The 17,588-nt window shown below is 39.6% G+C and overlaps 1 protein-coding gene across 5 annotated transcripts in view; it reads right to left on the minus strand.

Annotated features, from left to right (window-relative positions):
* The window catches only part of NCOA2 (nuclear receptor coactivator 2), a 188,601-nt gene that overhangs the window by 17,034 nt on the left and 153,979 nt on the right, over positions 1–17,588 (minus strand). For all 5 annotated transcript variants that reach the window (XM_071420868.1, XM_071420884.1, XM_071420858.1 and 2 more), the window contains 6 exons: positions 11,760–11,970; positions 8,472–8,681; positions 6,501–6,716; positions 5,738–5,867; positions 2,558–2,723; positions 405–683 (listed from right to left, as the gene is read on the minus strand). In XM_071420868.1, the coding sequence (XP_071276969.1) occupies positions 405–683; positions 2,558–2,723; positions 5,738–5,867; positions 6,501–6,716; positions 8,472–8,681; positions 11,760–11,970 (1,212 nt within the window). The remainder of the gene's footprint in view (positions 1–404; positions 684–2,557; positions 2,724–5,737; positions 5,868–6,500; positions 6,717–8,471; positions 8,682–11,759; positions 11,971–17,588) is intronic.

The raw sequence follows: 17,588 nt of genomic DNA on the forward strand, positions 1-17,588 counted from the left end.
GTAGGCAACAGGCAGAATAAAAGCAGTTACATTGGCAGAAGAGTCAAGATACAGCAAACAGAAAAAGACGTATATAACAAAAAGCACCAATGTAACCTTGCTCAAAGACTTAGTGAGACCTAGACCTAAATACTAGACTTAAATAGTAGACTTACTAGATTTAAATACTAGACTTAAATAGTAGACTTAAATAAAAGATTCTTGTATTGTACAAAGAACAATGTGAAGGTGCCAAAAAAGAAGGTCAAAAAGGAGAATGAGCAAGGCACTATCTTGTCAAAACTCATTGTGGCTCCTGTTAGATTTTAGCTTAGAAGTGGAATGAAGCAAGACCCGCTCTCTTTGGAGCAAGCTGACCGCGCGTGCCGCCCAGGAGCGAGAGCAGGGCACGGACGGGGCCGTACCTGCTGCGCCTGGAGCCGGTGCTGCAGCTGGAGGCGCAGCTGGTTGGGCTGGTTCTGCACGATGCCGGCGGGGCGCAGGCCGGGCCGGGGCTGCATGCGCAGGGCGGTGTATCCCGGGCGCTGCCCCATGCCGTGGAAGCCGGGCTCCTGCACGGGCGCGTAGCTGCCCTGCGCCATCTGCGCCTGCGCCGCGTACTGCTGCGAGAACACCGGAGCCTTCTGCTCCAGCAGCATGCTGGACTCCTGGCTCGGGAACGTCTCGGGGTCGACAGCTTGGCTCTGCAGAAACACACCAACAACAGGAACAGTTGGTGGGACACGGCTTTCCAGAGGATTATATGGGACTAATACGGACAGCCTGCAAAAACAACCTTCTAGGATGGGAATGTTTTGAAACAGAAAATTACGTTAGCTTTCTTTAGCTCAATATAAAACTTAAAAATAAGCAGAATTGCGTATTTGACTATCAAAATATATTCATGGACACAAATTCCTCCTCTCTCTTTTCCTTTGTTATGCTGTTTTTTTCTTTATAAAACCCCGTAATCTTTCTTGTGTTCTTTACACAGACATTGCATTACTCTTTTAATGAATAAAAACCTGAAACGACAAATGCTAGATCAAAATCTGTAGATGAAGTGATGCTACCATATTTTTGCCATTGAATCTGAAATAAATTCAAAGGTATTACAAATGAATAAGTAGATTTTTATCAGTATCTTTTAACAAAATAATGACTTCAAATAAAGATGCCTGAAACTATTACAGAAGCTAATGTGAACAGAGTGCCTAATTCTTTCAGGGCACTTTTGCACTAACTGATTATCCATTAGCATAAATAAACTAACACAATTCTGAATTCAATTCTAGATACTCCCCTAATATTTGCTCTAGCCAGAATAATTTTATAGCTTATTCCACACTGACCTTGAAAATGAAGTTAATCTAAATTTCAGTGCCCTCATGAAAGAAAGTCTTCAAGCTGCTGTAAAATGTTCGAAGACTATTTTAAAAAACATGTTTTAAAATGAAGCAGTCCTCTTATCTGCAAGATCCTTTAACTGTTTCCACTGAATTATTAATTAAATAGAAACATATTTACTGCTTAGTTTGAAATAAACCATTATTAATATTTTTTGGTGGTGGCATTCCAAAACCTATATAATATGGCATGAAAGTTTCATAGTGCAAAATTGAAGTTCATCAATAAATTCTATCTCCAGCTCTACACCTCACTGACTTCTGTGTTGTACCAAATAGGCTTGGAGATAGCTTTCTCATGTTCAAAGCAGAATTTCATTGGCCCTATTTCATATCTAAAATGCAGAGCTAGTTCACAGCTATGCTCAGGGTGCTGATGAGTGCTGGGAAATGAAATGGGGATTGCAGGTTCCTCTGAGAATATTAAGTCATTGTACAGACATATAATGATTTTGGAAATAAAATTCTAATGCCAGAAATGTCAGGAACTAACTTTTACTCAAAATACTTTCATTTTTACCACTTTTTTTTTTGCACCATATTAGACTGAGACAGGCAAGAAGTACGTGGAAGTCAACAAAAATAACTGCGGGGAAGAATGGATGGAAAAGCAAAGAACAAAGTGTAGCAAGCATGCTCGAAATTTGAAAAAAAAATTACAGTTTAAGTGCTTGGAATGGAATCAGCTGCCTCAGATAAATCTCATCCCTTAACACACATTAATCAACTAAGGAAAAAACCATGGGTGAATTTATACATCTCAGGTTTGCTAATCCAAAAGCTTGTTGCCCCCATCACACTAAACTCTTGATCCTGCTCCCTTGGCTCCTAGGTCTTCATGCTCTTATTGTCCTCTTTCCTATATTCTGTTGCTGGCCATGATCTTACCTTTTGTCCCCCTACAGCTGTTCCTCTGACCAACATTTTTTTGTTTTGGTCAGTTTAGTTGCATAAAGCAGGTCAGAAGAAGGAGATCTAGGTGAGGGGGGTGGCAGGGGAGAGGAAGGAAGACTAAACCAGGGGCTGAGGGAAAGTTTTCAGGTGACACTGAGCCATTAAATGGACCACTATCCTAGCTTGCAAAAAGTGTTTTCAACTTTTTCAACTCCACCTTGACAATATATTTTAAAAGAGCAATATCTAATATATGCAAAATACCATGTCCAGTATACCTGGCTCACTAGTTCTGGTATTCCTAGAGCCCTGTCGATTTCTTCTAAACCATCAAAATTCCTTAATGCCATGTAAAGCTGATCCAGGAGAGCACCCTCATCACTTGGTGACTCTGATGAAGGATGATTACACAAGAGATCATCTGGTGAGCTGCCAAACGGTTGCCTGTGAAAACATGAACACAGGGTTGGTAAACAGCTGCTAGAAAACATGAAATAATATCATAGGATTAGTACTCAAACTGAACTAACAAGTAGAAACAGAAATTATTGTAATTGCTGCCAATTTTGGTTAGAAAGTTATCTTGGGTGGAAGTTATGCTACCCAAAGAAGTAACTAAATGATTAATGCCTGTCAAGACCTTACAAGGGTGGTGTATCTGACAAGCAGGAAAGCCCAATAAAGGTAGCCCTAGTGCTGAGTGCGTTATACAGGGTCAACAGAGAAACTGAGAAGTCAGTATAGAATATAGTCACTGAAGACAGAAGGATAAATAACTACTAAAAATTTTAAAACTAGTTGTAATTTTGAATGTCTCATGTCAGATCAAATATACTACCACAAGTAGTACTCATTTCCATAGACTCTCCCCTTAGCTGGTTTTCTGTCAGGCTAAACAAGCCAGAGAGGTCACAGATGGGTCCATGGATTTCTGAGCTCTCAAAAACTGAACATCTGGAAGAGCTGGGCATGCGGGAGAAGGGATAAAAGGACATTCCCCTTTTTGCTTGCAGCAAAACACTGCATCAGCTTACCCCAAATGCACACTTGGGTATCAGTTTATACACTTGGTTATGTGCCTTGGAAAGGCATCAGCAAGAACTTGGGTACTGTCAGGCAGCATGTGATGACTCTATAAATCCTGCTTACCTCACCCCTGAATTTGTATGCGAAGCACACTTGCAGTTACAAAGGCAGAATAAAGGTTTGTTAAAAACTCAAAGGACCAAACTTCCTGAGAAACAAACTAAATCTGAAATAACACCTTATCTGCAGCCAAATGACATGTTTTTGTGCTGCAGTTCACACACCTGCCCTGCTTCACGCACGCTACCACAAAACTGCAACAGAAAATAAAAAAGAGCAGAGCATTCTGCAGGCAAGGGCAGCTACAATATGCACATCGTGGAAGAATCCCATCCCAGATAATGACTCAGAGACAACAAAAGCTGTCACCCATGAAGGGAGGAAAAGCACTGTATGTGAACCCTTTCTACATGTCTGTTTAGAAAAAAACAAAGAAACATGTTTGTGTATTTAGTTTCCATAATGAGATATATGGTTGCCATGGAAGTCTAATCTCTATGTCAAAGCTAAGCAGGAGAGCTGCATCATCAGGCTGCACACTGAATGAACTCAGTGTGGCAGGCAGGAAAACTAATAAAAATATATTCTTTTTAACTGGATCCCAGACAGTAAAAAAAAAAATAGGAAGGATGTATGACACACCTTTAAAACATTGCAAAGTATTAATCAAACTCATACTTAAAGAAATTTTTCTAATTCTCATAGATGAAGTTATAAATCAGCAAAAAAGAAAGAGGAAAAAAATTACTTTGATTCAAATTGCTTACAAACTCTAAAGATAACTTCTAAGAAGGGATCTATTATATGGAAAAACAGTTGATGAGGCTAGCAAAAAACCCTCTCTGAAATTGCAAATGAGTCTGAACACACATGATAAAGAAAACGAAGACATTTGTCAAATTCTCTATATTAAGAAATGACAATTACTTACAATTCTCCATTTCTTTTATATACCACAAGGAAAATTTTAATTTTTAATTTAAGAATTAAAAATTAATGTATTAAATTAACTCAATTAATACATGGCAACCATCAGATTATAAAAATAGCCATCTTGGGGATTAATAAAGCAAGAAATGGCAGCATCAACCAATTAATCGTCTCTGGTTGGGGTGTAAATGATCAAAATATTGGTACTTTCAGATGCAATGCAATGGGGATTTTTTCCATTATCTTCAGCTATAAGGAAATTAACTATATGGAAATAAGGAAATTATTCAGCTGTAAGGAAATTGTGACAAATGCAAAGGTAAAAAAATGGAAGAATTAACTGCCTGGCTTGCTGACCAGACATGACCCTGTATTTTCTTTTAAGGTGTAGTTTTTTAAGTGAATAATTCAGTTATACAAACCCTTCATTTTGCATATGGATATGCTAACTGAGGGAAACACCAGGAAACATCTCAAAAAGCATGGAATAATACAAAGAAAATGCCAGGTGTATTTATGGGTAATATTATCGGGCATCCCAATGAAAATTAAGAGAATGTAGTCAGAAGATAAACTTTTTTTCAAACATATTGTTTTTCCAAATGTAGCCACCTAATTTTCTCTTCAGTGATCCCTCAATTTACTACTTACACAATTGAAAATATTTCAATATTTTGCACTTGCTTGTCCATTTTGCCTTCCTTAGACATTCCACATACAAACAGTCTCTCTAAAACAAGCTGCAGACCTTTTGGAGAAGACATGGCACTTTTTTAAGAAGTGTAAGCTGCTTATAACAGTTGTGCCATCACTTAAAAGTCTTGATGATGAATGAAGTTATGAATACACTACATATGAGTTAATGAGTTGTGACCAAACTGCAGTTCTGATTACCTGAGGAGGAGCTAACTTCAGGGAAGAGGCAGCCTTCCTTTCACTTCATCTTTCCTTCCTCCTCTTTTACAGAATTTAGGTCAATTAAAAGAACCCAAACAAAACATAATTAACCATGTCCTACATCACTTAAAATGCTACCCTGCTGCAGGAAGGGACAGATATTATGACTACACAGTCATGGCTAGTACTACTGGCACTCTTCCACATTTAGTGTTAAGTGTAATTGTTAACGACAAGATCAGCAAAATCAGACAGAATCATGCCCACGTTAATGCTCCAGAGGTGAAAAATGGTGCAACTATACCTCAAGTGCTGGCAGCATTCACTGTGATACAGAGCTTTCAATTCATTCAGCGCATTACATGGTAAAGAGAGCATTTATAAATATTACTGGAACACACATACATTTTGTGAGCACAAAATATTACAACAATTAAATTGATGTACATTTGGTGAATGTTCTATGCAGAACTTCCTTTTCATGAGGGGTGTAAATTAAAGGCCTGCAAAATCTCTCTGTGTTCTGATGTGACACCAAGACTCACCTGTTCTGATTACCAAAAGTTGCCTGTTCTATAGGCAAGATGCTGTCTGGCCATGGTGCAGTTTGATTTGGAGGTGCCTGCTGTTGGCTATACTGAGGTCCTCCCATGTTCATTTCCAATTCAGATGGCCCTAATCAAGAAAAAACAACCATATAACTTTTCTGAAGAGAAGCTACTTGCATGTTAGTTCTTTCAATTGAGTTACCTATGTTATGGTAAAAGCAAACTAAAGCATTAAGACTACAGCAATATTACACTTAAAAGCAATATTATTCCTTTGTTAAAATTTGCTTTTAAATTTTGAGAAAGTATGAGTATTCTGAAAGTGGTTCAAAATTATAAAATAGCAGATACAACATCATAGATGCAAAAATGAATAAGACAAGCATAAGAAAAAGACTGTACATAGAGTCAGTATTATAATGCACTTGCTTTAAAAGTGACCAGGATCAATTATCATGCCACAGCATTTGGTCTAAAAAAACTCCACAGTCTTTAGTAAACCAAAGCAACTTCATGTCCTCTTCCTCTGGCCACACAACTGTGGAGCTACAGAGTAGCAGGAACCGTCCATCTCAAAACATGTTAAAATTCAGCATTTTAGACACCTTCTTTCCCAGGTCCACAGGAAAATTTCACTGTGAAGTATGGCTCTTATCAAATCTCTAAATGAACGGAGGATTTCTTACTTTCTTTTTTTTCTCCTGCTTCATCTTTAACAATCCAGCGTGTGCCAAACTGAACAGCTCCAGGTGTGACTTACCCATATTCATGACCTGAGATGGAAGCATCTGCCTTGGGCCAGGCTGGCTGCTGGGTCTCAGGGGGATGCTGGCCGTGGGGTTGCGGATCATGCCTGCTTGCACGGGCCGGTTCATGGCGCCGGCCGTGGGCGCGCAGCTCACCCTCACCGCGGGGGCCTGGCTGCCCCAGTCTCCAGAGGCCATGGCAGGCCGAGGGGCATTGCCACCAATCATTCCTGTGCAAAAGCCAAACACACTCAGGCACCAGCACATGATCAGAACGGCCTTAATACCACTGCTGCCTGAGGAGCTGCATTTTCAGCAATACCAATGTAGTAGTTTCACTCAAAGCACTCTTTACCACCACAACTGCCCATCCAGATGTGCAAAGCTGCAGAATGATGCCTTACACTGCTTAGTTGAGGGACTGGAGACTGTGATACATCTCACAAGAGGAAGACTCTTTTATCATTGCTGAAATGCTGCTCGGGGTAAGTGCTCCCACATGTGGTCTGCAACAGGTGCTGAGGGTGTGTGGATAGCCTGAACTTCCTTCCTCAGGAAATGAATCACGTTTGCTGATGGGTGTCAGTGCTTTACTTTCCTAGTGCTAAGTGAGAATGGGGACTTGAGTAACAACGTGCTAACACTAAACACACTTACAAATTAGAAGGATTGAGTATCAATTTGTGTTCTGCAAACATCTTTTGGCGACTTCTTTCACTTGGAGCCCAGAGCTTTCAGAGCTTCAAGGCTCACCCAGATAATCTCAGACGAATGTACAGTGCAGGGAAATTACTCACAGGAACTTTCCGATAGATGCTGAAGTTCATTACCGTTATTAGAGGGGAAGTCCTCCCACATCTACTGTAAACAACTGATACGTTTTATTTACACTTGGAATATATAGACTACTACAATGACAGTAGCCAAAAAGCCTCAAGCAAAACCAAACACAAAAATCCCCAAGGCCCAAAGATGGCAGTCACAGTTATACATTTCAATTTTATACCAGTCAAGAGAGTAGATAAAACCCTGATTTCAGGTTGGACTAGTGGTTCAAATTGGTTTTTTCAGTTGCATTATGCAAAATCCCTAAATGAATACTAAAAGCCACACAAACACTTATTACTTATCAGTTCAAATATTTGGTGACATATAACCTGAGAAAAACCCTCTGAAGAGTTTCAGCTGCTGTACAAAATTTGCTTTAGTGTTACATCCTCAGGTTCAGTCCATTTGTGTACATGTTCTATCAGATGAAAGATGTGCTGTGCTAGAGCAAGGCAGGGACACAATAATATTCTCTAACTTGTATACATAAGATGAATAAAATTCTCTAACATGTATACAGAACATGAAAGTAAGAGGACACTTGAAAGAATGCAAGTTGATCTCTAAACTGCTTAAATAAAATATTTCAGCCTTTGGCTGCATGTCTCTTTTAATACTGATGCCAACAAAATACACAAATTTGACACCAAATAGCCAGCTGAGAGGATTTACAATGCCCATTTATTTACTCAGAGCTCTTACAGTGGTTGTTGCACACTTGCACAATCTCAGATTATGCACTAGTTGAAATAAATCCATCAACCAGACTTTTCTTGTCAAACAGGCTATATGTTTGTTCCTTATTAGGTGACCATGTCGTTAATTGCAACATCTGATGGTTCTCAAAAAGGAGCTAAGCCTACTAAGTAAAGAATAATTGAGGGAAAAGCCAACATCATAAGGGCAACAGTATTGCCCATGATTTTGTTTTGAAAGACTCATCTCTATAGGTAGGTAAAAAGCAGTGCATAAAAGGCAGGACTAAAAATATGCAGACAGAGAAATTCAAAATAAATATGACAATTCATAACATCCCACAAAACAGACTTCATGGAGAGTAATAATCTGCACTGGTATTAACCCCAGTGTTAAGCTGCACATGCTAGAGCCTGTTACTCGAGTATATTTATAAAAAAAAAAATGGAAAATCATCTTACCTGCACTGCTGTTGCCCAAAGTTCCTTGACTTCCTATCATCCCTTCATTCCTGCCCATCAGTCCCGGCTGAGGTATCACTGAGTAGGGGCTACTCGTTCTTATGGGTGGGAAAGTTCCTGCACCTGTTGGGTTCTGCAGTGTTATGTCAAGTGGTAGATTCTGGTTTGGTAATAACCTGCCCAGTTGCCCTGCTCGTGGGTTATTAAAAGCTAGACAGGAGGAGCAAAGGAAAAAAAAAGCAAAGTTAAAAGAATGGAAACTTCACTGGGTTAAAAAAAAAAAAAAAAAAAAGAACCTAGACACAATTAAAGCTCTTGGGTTCAGCTATTTAATGTTGCATAATTTACTCACTCCATATCTGTCTGAGAAACATCCCTTCTTGACATTTAAATATAAATTTCAAAATGGAACATTCTGACACTAAACACAAACCAGATATGATGTATATTTAAAAAAAACTTTAAATTATGCTAGTTAACTGACAGAAGAGCCACTACAGCAAAATATACCGCTATGTGATGTGCATACTACTGTCAGTTAATCGTATACCTAGTAGGTCTGTAATTGCATGCAGATGCCATCCAGAGGCAGATTGTTAGGAATTACCTCAGTTTGGAGAGTTTACCAGCACAAGCTATGCCCCTGAAGAAGTTTTCAAAATTAAGGACAGACTGACTCTATACTGGATCCCACAGCCCTATTTTAACATGTCCCTCTTAATTTTTTGGGTTTTACATTTTTTGTCATTAATAAAAAGAAATACTTCTGTGATTCAGCAACAACTATAAACCAGCCCAGAATCAGAGCTGTGCCACCATAATATTCTGGTAAAAAAGAACCATCCTTGATGGTTACTTTATGTAACTACTTCCTTCTGGGGTGTGCCTTTAAAATCAGCCTCTGCAAATAAAACAGCAGACTGCCTCAGCAAAGTGAGTTTCAGACTGTGACTGGCAAGCATCTGGCTCAGCTGGTCTTTGGGCAATGTTCCAATGCATGAAAGCATCCTCTGTGTGCTCAAGTAGCTCTCAAACATGAATCAAACACTGACCTTGTAGCTTTGATTCCACTTCCAATCATACCCATGAAATACATGCAAGTAAATTAAACATTTTTGTGAAAATATTATTTGCAATACTTTCTGATAGCTTCCCATAGAAGAGGCACTTCTGCATTTTTGTGTTCATCACATTACTGAGAAGTTAAATTAATACTTTCTTATTTTAGACTGAAGTAGTGCTACTTTTGAATCTGAAAACTTAGATGAGGTTTAGCAAATTTATTAAAATGCAGAAAAATATCTCACAACCGAGGTCTCTGGCTTTTATTTTGTAAAACCAGACTACAGGAACTCATTGTATCTTTTTAATGTAAGTTCTCTGGCAGGTGTATTTGCTTATATGTGTGTACAGAAAATACATCACATACACCTAACTTCTAAACATGAGATTTAAGTTTTGTCTTGTCTGCCTGTTCAACTAAGCAAACAAAACTTACTTATGAAGCAAAAATTACTTTCTCAAGATTAGGGGTATCACAAAGTCTAAGGACTGAAGCAAAATTGAACTTCAGTGACAATTTCAGAACAGTTTGCTCCAGAAGTTTGACACATCACATAGATAAATGAGTTATTTTATGTGTAGATTTGCCAGCATCAACTAATATTACAAAAAGGAATTTCGGAAATGCAGCACAAAACAACAACACAGCTGATGAGCTGTGCTGGTGCTTAGATCACATCACCTCCTGCTTATTCTACTCTTTGTCAGGATGGGACTGAAGGAGGCTCCCTATCCCCCATATAACAGACTAGCAATTTGGCAGATCTAGCAGCTTTTCTATTTTTCAACAGGCAAAAGTATTTGTCTGTTGAAAATAAATGCAATTCATTAAAACCTGTAAAATTAAAGTTGGTTATTTCATCAGAAAAAACAACCATAAAAAACCCCAAATTGCTTTTGGAATTGTATATGATTTGACATTTATTCTACATTGTTTTTTTGTGAGCAATATGAGAGACCCCTCATTTTTTCTGTGGACCTGTTTTCTGTGTGCTCTTCTACTGAACATAAGGCACAAATTCCTAAGGGAATCAGGCACAGACACAAGAGTAAGCTGGGGGAAAATATTTTAGGGTTTTAATTTAGATGGCAAACAGGATGCTGCTTTTACAGAACTGATGCTAACCATGAAGCCACTCTCATTTACAGTCATACTGTTACTGTACTGCCAGTAGCTTTAAAAGCAGATTTAAAGCTAGGCTACCCCTAGAAAGCCAAAAGGCTGGAAGGACAAACAGACCTTACTTCAGGAAGAATATGCTGAAGACTTCACATGCACAGAGATTGCCTTCTGAGCTTTTGAGGTGCTGCTGTTAGTACCTCTATACTCACAAAAGCAAGTACATTAAACCCAAGCATCTTTGAGCAACACGGATAAGAAGTGATAACTTAAGAATCTGAAGTGGCCTTAATACGAATTTACACACTAATATTCATTGATAGAATATTAGTATTTTTCTAAACATTTCTAAGTAATTTGAGTGAATTTGAAAGTGGCTCTTTTTATTATTAGAATGACTAAAAATATTATCTAAACCCTATGTTTTATAAGAAAAAAACACAGAGCATATCTAACGAAGTAAACAGATGCAGCCATCCTAGCCAACAGGAGCAAAAAATGAAGCAGTGGTTTTTTATGCTATTTCATTCAACATTAGTACTTGATAAGACTCTTGTCTTGCTTGCTTTCCAGTATGTTATGATGGCAAACCAATGTTTCAATGCTGGTTTGTAAGCCGATTAATAAGGTTAAGGAAAGCCGTCAGCTGGAAGTGACTCAACTGAAAGCCACAATCTCAAATTAAAGTTGGCCATTCTTAATCTTCTGTCCTTCTATTAATCTTGTGGTTTTAGAAGAAGACTCCCCTTCATGCTTAGAAAAGCTGCCAGGAAGGAACGACCTGCATCGCAAGAAGATGCACGCGCTCTCCGTGCCAAAGCTCTCCCAACAGCAGTGTCACCTGTCACTGCAGGGGGGCATGTTTGATTTGAGGGTACCCCTGAAAACCTCTCTGGGGACACAGACTTCCAGGCTGTGTGAGCTAGACACGGCTCCCGTGTGCCTGGAGCTGGGAGGACCGCAGGTGGCGCTCTGTCACCACACAACACTGCCCAGGACCGGGAGCTGCCCAGCCCCTCTCCGGCTGACCCTGACCGGGGGCACCACGACCCCGCACTGCGGTATCCCCAGCCCGGTGTAGGCGTGTGGAGGCCGGGGGCACTCACTGCTCTGTGAAATCCTCATTGCTGGTTTCTGGGTGGCCACTGCCGCGCTGGGGCTGCTGTCACTGGTGAGCTGCATGAGGTCATTGATGATGGCTTGCTTGTCCACCGAGCCCGCTGGCACGCCTGGGCGGCTGTCTGGGAAAAGCTGTGGTAACTGGCTGTTCTGCAGGTCATCCAGAATCTCTTCCAGGTTATCCAGCTCACTGCCTGGCTGCAACAAAGAACACACAAACCCCAGTACAGGTCGCTGCTCGCCTGCTGTTGGCCAAGCTGGGCAGCCCCCAGTGTCACGCCCGAGCGGCCTCCGATGTGTCTGGCAACAGGCCTGATGTGGAGGAAGCTCACAAACCTGTTGGAAGGGGACTGGGCAGGCTTCCCAGGGCTTTTCCCTTGCTTCTGGGGAGCCAAGAGTGGCACTGGCATCCTTAAAATCCCCACTGGGGATGTATGATTCCATTGATTCCATACCTTGGGCAGCAGGGGGATTCCTGCCTGTGCACTCTGTGATCAGTGCTGACAGCAGGGACAACAGGAGAGCCAGGAGTGCTGAAGATGGGGGCACATGTAGGTATGACTGCTATTTATTTCAGCACAGTTGTATTTCTAGTCTCTTTATGACTTGATTAAAAGCATACAATCAGAAAGTTACTTTATGGCTATATCAATTCCCCACATGCCTTTTCTTTGTTATATTCCAAACCTGAGCACTGAATAACTCTACATAGGTTAACTGGCAAGATATGTACATAGGATTGGGAATTTATTATACTCCCAACTTTCCAAATCATTGAAAATAACTTCTCTAGAATATGACAAGAGAAATCTACATCTACATATGAATTTACATTTAAATTCAGTAGAAAATTAATGAAATAAAGATGGGAGAAAAATTAAGTTCACCTTACACTAACATAATTACTTACTTGCTGTTTTTCTTATATATATTGATTTTCACTGGTATTCTCTTTTGTCAGCTTCTCTGTCTAAAATCTCTTAGAATTAAAATAATTTTCTGACTGAAATGTGGAAATCATTGCAACTATATTCTCCAGTCCTAAACTCCTGATAAGGGTAAGACTTGGATAATAATTAAGAACAGGGTGTCCAGTTTCAGTTTACTACCATCTTGAGCAGTAAATATATCATAGCAGTATTTATAACAAATATTCATAACAGTATTTATAACAAGTATCTACTCAAAATCAGTGTCTTCATTAGGAAATGTGCAATGACAGAGGAGAGGTAGAGTGAGCAGCCACCCATGAAGGATGGGGAACTGAGAAATAACACCACAGACATGCAGAACTGAAATACAATTCTTCCTGGGTTTTTTTTTTTTTTTTTTTTTTTTTTTTTTTTTTTGTCCTTCCCCATATCATGAACTTCTTACTGCAAGCAAACTTAGGCCAAAGATCACAGGATACTGTAGAAATACCTGAGATGGCTTTAAATACCTACTGAGGTTCTCACAGGCAAGCTAGGAGCACTGTGCATTAGTCTGTACAGAACCCCTGCCACCACATCTAGCCTGCTCCTGGGAAGTCCAGCTATTTATTCAAAGGTAGCTAAAATGCCCCAAGGTTACACTGCTAAGTGCTTTTTTTGGGTGACAGACTGCAAATAATCATGGTGCTATTTTTTATTATTTCTGCATCATGTCCTAGTCATATAAATTGTAGTATATGGTGCAAAAGAGGAGGGAATTCACTCCATTAAAAGGCAGCATGTGGGTGATCTAGAGGCTGCTGTTATTGGCAAAATGGTAGGGAATCAGAGAATCAGAGGACTGGAAGAAATTTAAAGCCTCCAGGCAAAATCAGTGTATGCCATTCCCTATGGAAGTTCATACAGTTGCTTGTTAAAGACATCCAGAGACAGAAAATCCACAGCTTCCCTGGAGAATTGGTTTAGGCACTCTGCCATCCTTGCTACTCTTGTATTTCTTTTATCAGTCTCAATGCAAAATCTCTCACACAAATATTTAGACCCTTCCTTTCAATCATATTTTGAATCTGGAGAACATACTGTGCTACCCTTTCTTACTTTTTCTGTATTTGAAAACATATGCCCTTTTGTGTTTTAAGCTGAAATGAACAAACAATCTCAACTTCTGAATTTTCTTCAGCAAATAACCTGTTTTCTAGGCCTCTCATTACTCTTGTTGCTCTTGTGGATTGCTTTCAGCTGGTCCACACTTCTGCTGAAGCCATGTCCAAGACAGGACTTAAAATGAAGCCTTATAGCTGCTGAGTAAAGCAGAAAATTTCCTCTACACATAGTATGCTTTGATGGCATATTCCAGAAAAGCATGTGATTCTTTTAATTACATGACATTTACTGTTTCTCACTCATCTTTTCATCACTATGATCTCTAGAACAGCTCTGAAAAACTCCTATTTAGTCACTTCTCCCCTCATATTAAAAAAAAACAAAAAAACAAAACTGAGACATTATTCTTGACTAATGATAATAAATAGCATTTATTCACCCTGCATGTTCTAATATTTTCTATCTGTATCTCTTCATTGCAGCTGAATCTGAACTGTGTCCTCCAGGGTGTTTGCAGACACATTCAAGTGCAACACTCAGCTTTACCAAGCTCCATTGTCACATCAGGTCATTTAGGTTAACTAAAACACTGAGCAGCTCTAGATGCTGCATGAGTCCTGCAGCATCTCCATTTTGACAGTGAATCCTTCAATAACCACTGTGTGTGGAGGGATTTCCAAACAGCTTCCTCACCACTCACAGCAGTTTCATCTTGACCATGCACCTCTACCCTGCCATAAGGAAAAGGGCCTTACTCAAATCTAAACACCTTGACACACTATTTCTATTATGCCAACAATTCTGCTACCTTCTTGCTGAAGAAAAAGAGGTTGGCTGGTCCAAGATTACCTGTTCCTGACAAATCCCTCTGATGAGGATCCCACTGCTTTCCAGGCAATTACAAGCAGCTGGGTGGACCCAGCACATCAGTAGAAAAGGCTGAGCCAGGAGGAATCAAAAGTGATTATATGAAGCCTAAATCACTGCAGGGACAGGTGATAAGCAGATTCAAAAAGGTGCTCCAAGAGACAGCCATGAGTGATGTTTATAGGAGCTGCAGTTTGAGCGATGGGAGATCTGCTACAAGAAGACCGCAAGAGCCAGGAGAAGAGACTGATACAGAGCATCATAAATTATAGAAGGATGATTCAGTACTCTTTGGGGGAATTAAGACATATGGCCTTCATTACGTGGATCTGAGACAACAGCAAAGGGAAGTTTTATATGTTGCAGGGGGGGTTTTTTGGTTGGTTTTATGTGGGGTTTTGTGTCATCTTTTCTTTTAGCATTCTGGCTACTGCAATTCTTTGTTCAAACACTAGATATATATATATATATATATATATATATATATATATATATATATATATATATAAACAACCTCAAAACCAAACCTAAAAAAACACCAATGAAGAACATATTGATCCAAATGTGTCAGAAAACTGCACTCCCTAAGATGTTTCTAATTCCTCTCAGAAGTGGCAAAGAAAGGGCAAATACAACAGATGTATTATAACAACCCAAATACATAACCTTCTCCTTTTTTGCTGAATAATCAATATTAAATACTTAAACTTTATTTTTTATAAGGATTCTCCACTGCTACAAAAATTCCAAGAGATTTGGAATTAACACCAATTTATGATGTTAGCCTAAGTCTTTCCAGACTCACCGTCAAATGGAACCGTATGTGCAGAAACTAGCATTAAAATATTTACTTGGTTAGATTAAAGGGATTTTTCTTTTAGTTATAGTCTATATTTATTTTGTTAATGGCCTAAATTGAATTTTATGTAAATAGAAGGCACACCCTAAGCTCCCAGTGAAACAATTATTTGTCAGGAATTTAAAAAAAAAAAGGCACCTGATAAAGTGCTAAGCATCACAAGAAAGTTCTTGTGTGGGTATTTTCACTATGTCTAAGTAATGCAATTATGACAATCTCTGTAGAAGTTGGGCACTAAGTGCCAGAAAGCGTAAGACAAACAATTCTCAGGGATATTTTTGCATTTGAAAAAGTACTTATTTTATCCTGTCATATAGAGAAATACAGATTAAATTTAAGAGCTTACAGAAGCTGTACAGAAAGGCAGCTGCACCTCAACATGAAGTTTGGTTTACAAAAGTTGCTGTTTCAAAGCCTGGCTTCCATGGATTGTGAAGGACTGGATAAGATACTCAAGCCTCCGGAAATCTCCTTCCTGCCATGGGCATTGCCCACGGCTTGCACTGTGACCCTGTATTCTAAGGACTTACAACAGGATGTCTTTTGGTGGGGACACAACTTGAAACTACATCTGATTTGCATAAATTTGAAGTTTAGTTCATCTTCTACCTCAGAAGTAAGGGCGAAGCATTTGACCATAAGAGGCAAATGAAACCAAATCCCTGCTCCAAACTGGCAATAAATCAAAGGATTATAAAAAGAAGGGAAAAGGAAATTAGAAGTGGAACCAATACGGTATTTTTCTCCCTGGTAACTGCAATAAACATAAAATTGGCTAGAAATCCTATTAAATTATCAAGCTATTCTATGACTAACATTTGAAAGCAGAGCTCTAATTGAAAGACATTCAGAAAATGGAATCCCCATTCTAAGGTTTTGATAGAATTTCAAGAAGAAACAAATGTTCCTCATGAACTTAATGGATTCTGGACTATTAAACCAGAAATAGGTTTTTTAAAGATGAGTGGCATGTGTAGAGAAAATATGCTAGTATTGGGAAGATACTGGTTTCCACATAAAGCATGAATACAGCAGAGTTGATAAAGTATGTGAGGAACACCAGAGCAGTTTCTGAGTTTTAGGACAAAAACGTACATACTTGAGATGATTTCTGGAACAGCATTTGTGCAGACTGTTGCATTGCAAAGTCCCTGTCAAACAGCCTGTCTTTATGGTCTACTGAACAAAAAAGAGGAGAGTACACTTGTGGAGATTAGGATTTCATTCCACGCTCCCCCAGGTGATTTCTCAGAGAACAAGCTACTTTAGCAAGGCCATATCTAACATTGTTCATGATGTTTCTCTAATGTTCCCCTGTACTTTCACTCTCCTTCCCCTCCAAGCTGCCAGCCAGTCCCTGCCACATCTGACCACCTCCTGATCACTACAGGGGCTGCTCCTGGCAGTGGACAGTCAGGGAGAGCAAGAGAAGGCAGGTTTACTGCTGAAGGACACTCTCTTCCCTTTCTAACGGTGCTGAGCCATATTAGAACTTGTGGTGCTTGACAGCAACAGCCCTACCACAGCTGGTGCTGGAGGAAAAACCCCACTGAGTGTCCCAAGCAGGTCCCTCTCTCATCCCTTCCCCTACAGCTGCTGTAACTGAAACAGCAATCAGCCTAATAAAGCCTGATAACCATCGTCCCACCAAGGAAGGGAAAAAGGTACAGCAGGGCTGGAAATATTCTCTGCCATTTGAGAAAGGCTTCCTGTCAGTTGCTGCTCTCTGCAGAAGAGTATGTTTAAACACACTACCTAGAAGACTGCTATTTTTAGTACAGTGGTGCACTTCAAAGCATTTCCTGCTCAGAAAGTCACACCAAAAGTAAAAGGAGAAAATGCAATGGCTCTGTTGCCTCCCAACACACTGATCTCCCTTGTAGAGGCCATCCCACTGCTGCTCTGCTGCAGTTTCCAGAGAAACTGCACACTCCAGTGACTAATTACTTAAAAATACAACATTCCTCAGGGAGGAGAAGTTTTAAATAAACCTGCAAAATAGGTAACACAAGCACATGGCTAATTTTTACATATGGGAGGAAAAAGGAGGGGGA

This window comes from Agelaius tricolor, unplaced genomic scaffold (genome assembly GCF_023055355.1).
Source record: "Agelaius tricolor isolate 1412-34295 unplaced genomic scaffold, bAgeTri1.0.p SCAF_2, whole genome shotgun sequence".
In the NCBI taxonomy this organism is placed as follows: domain Eukaryota; kingdom Metazoa; phylum Chordata; class Aves; order Passeriformes; family Icteridae; genus Agelaius; species Agelaius tricolor.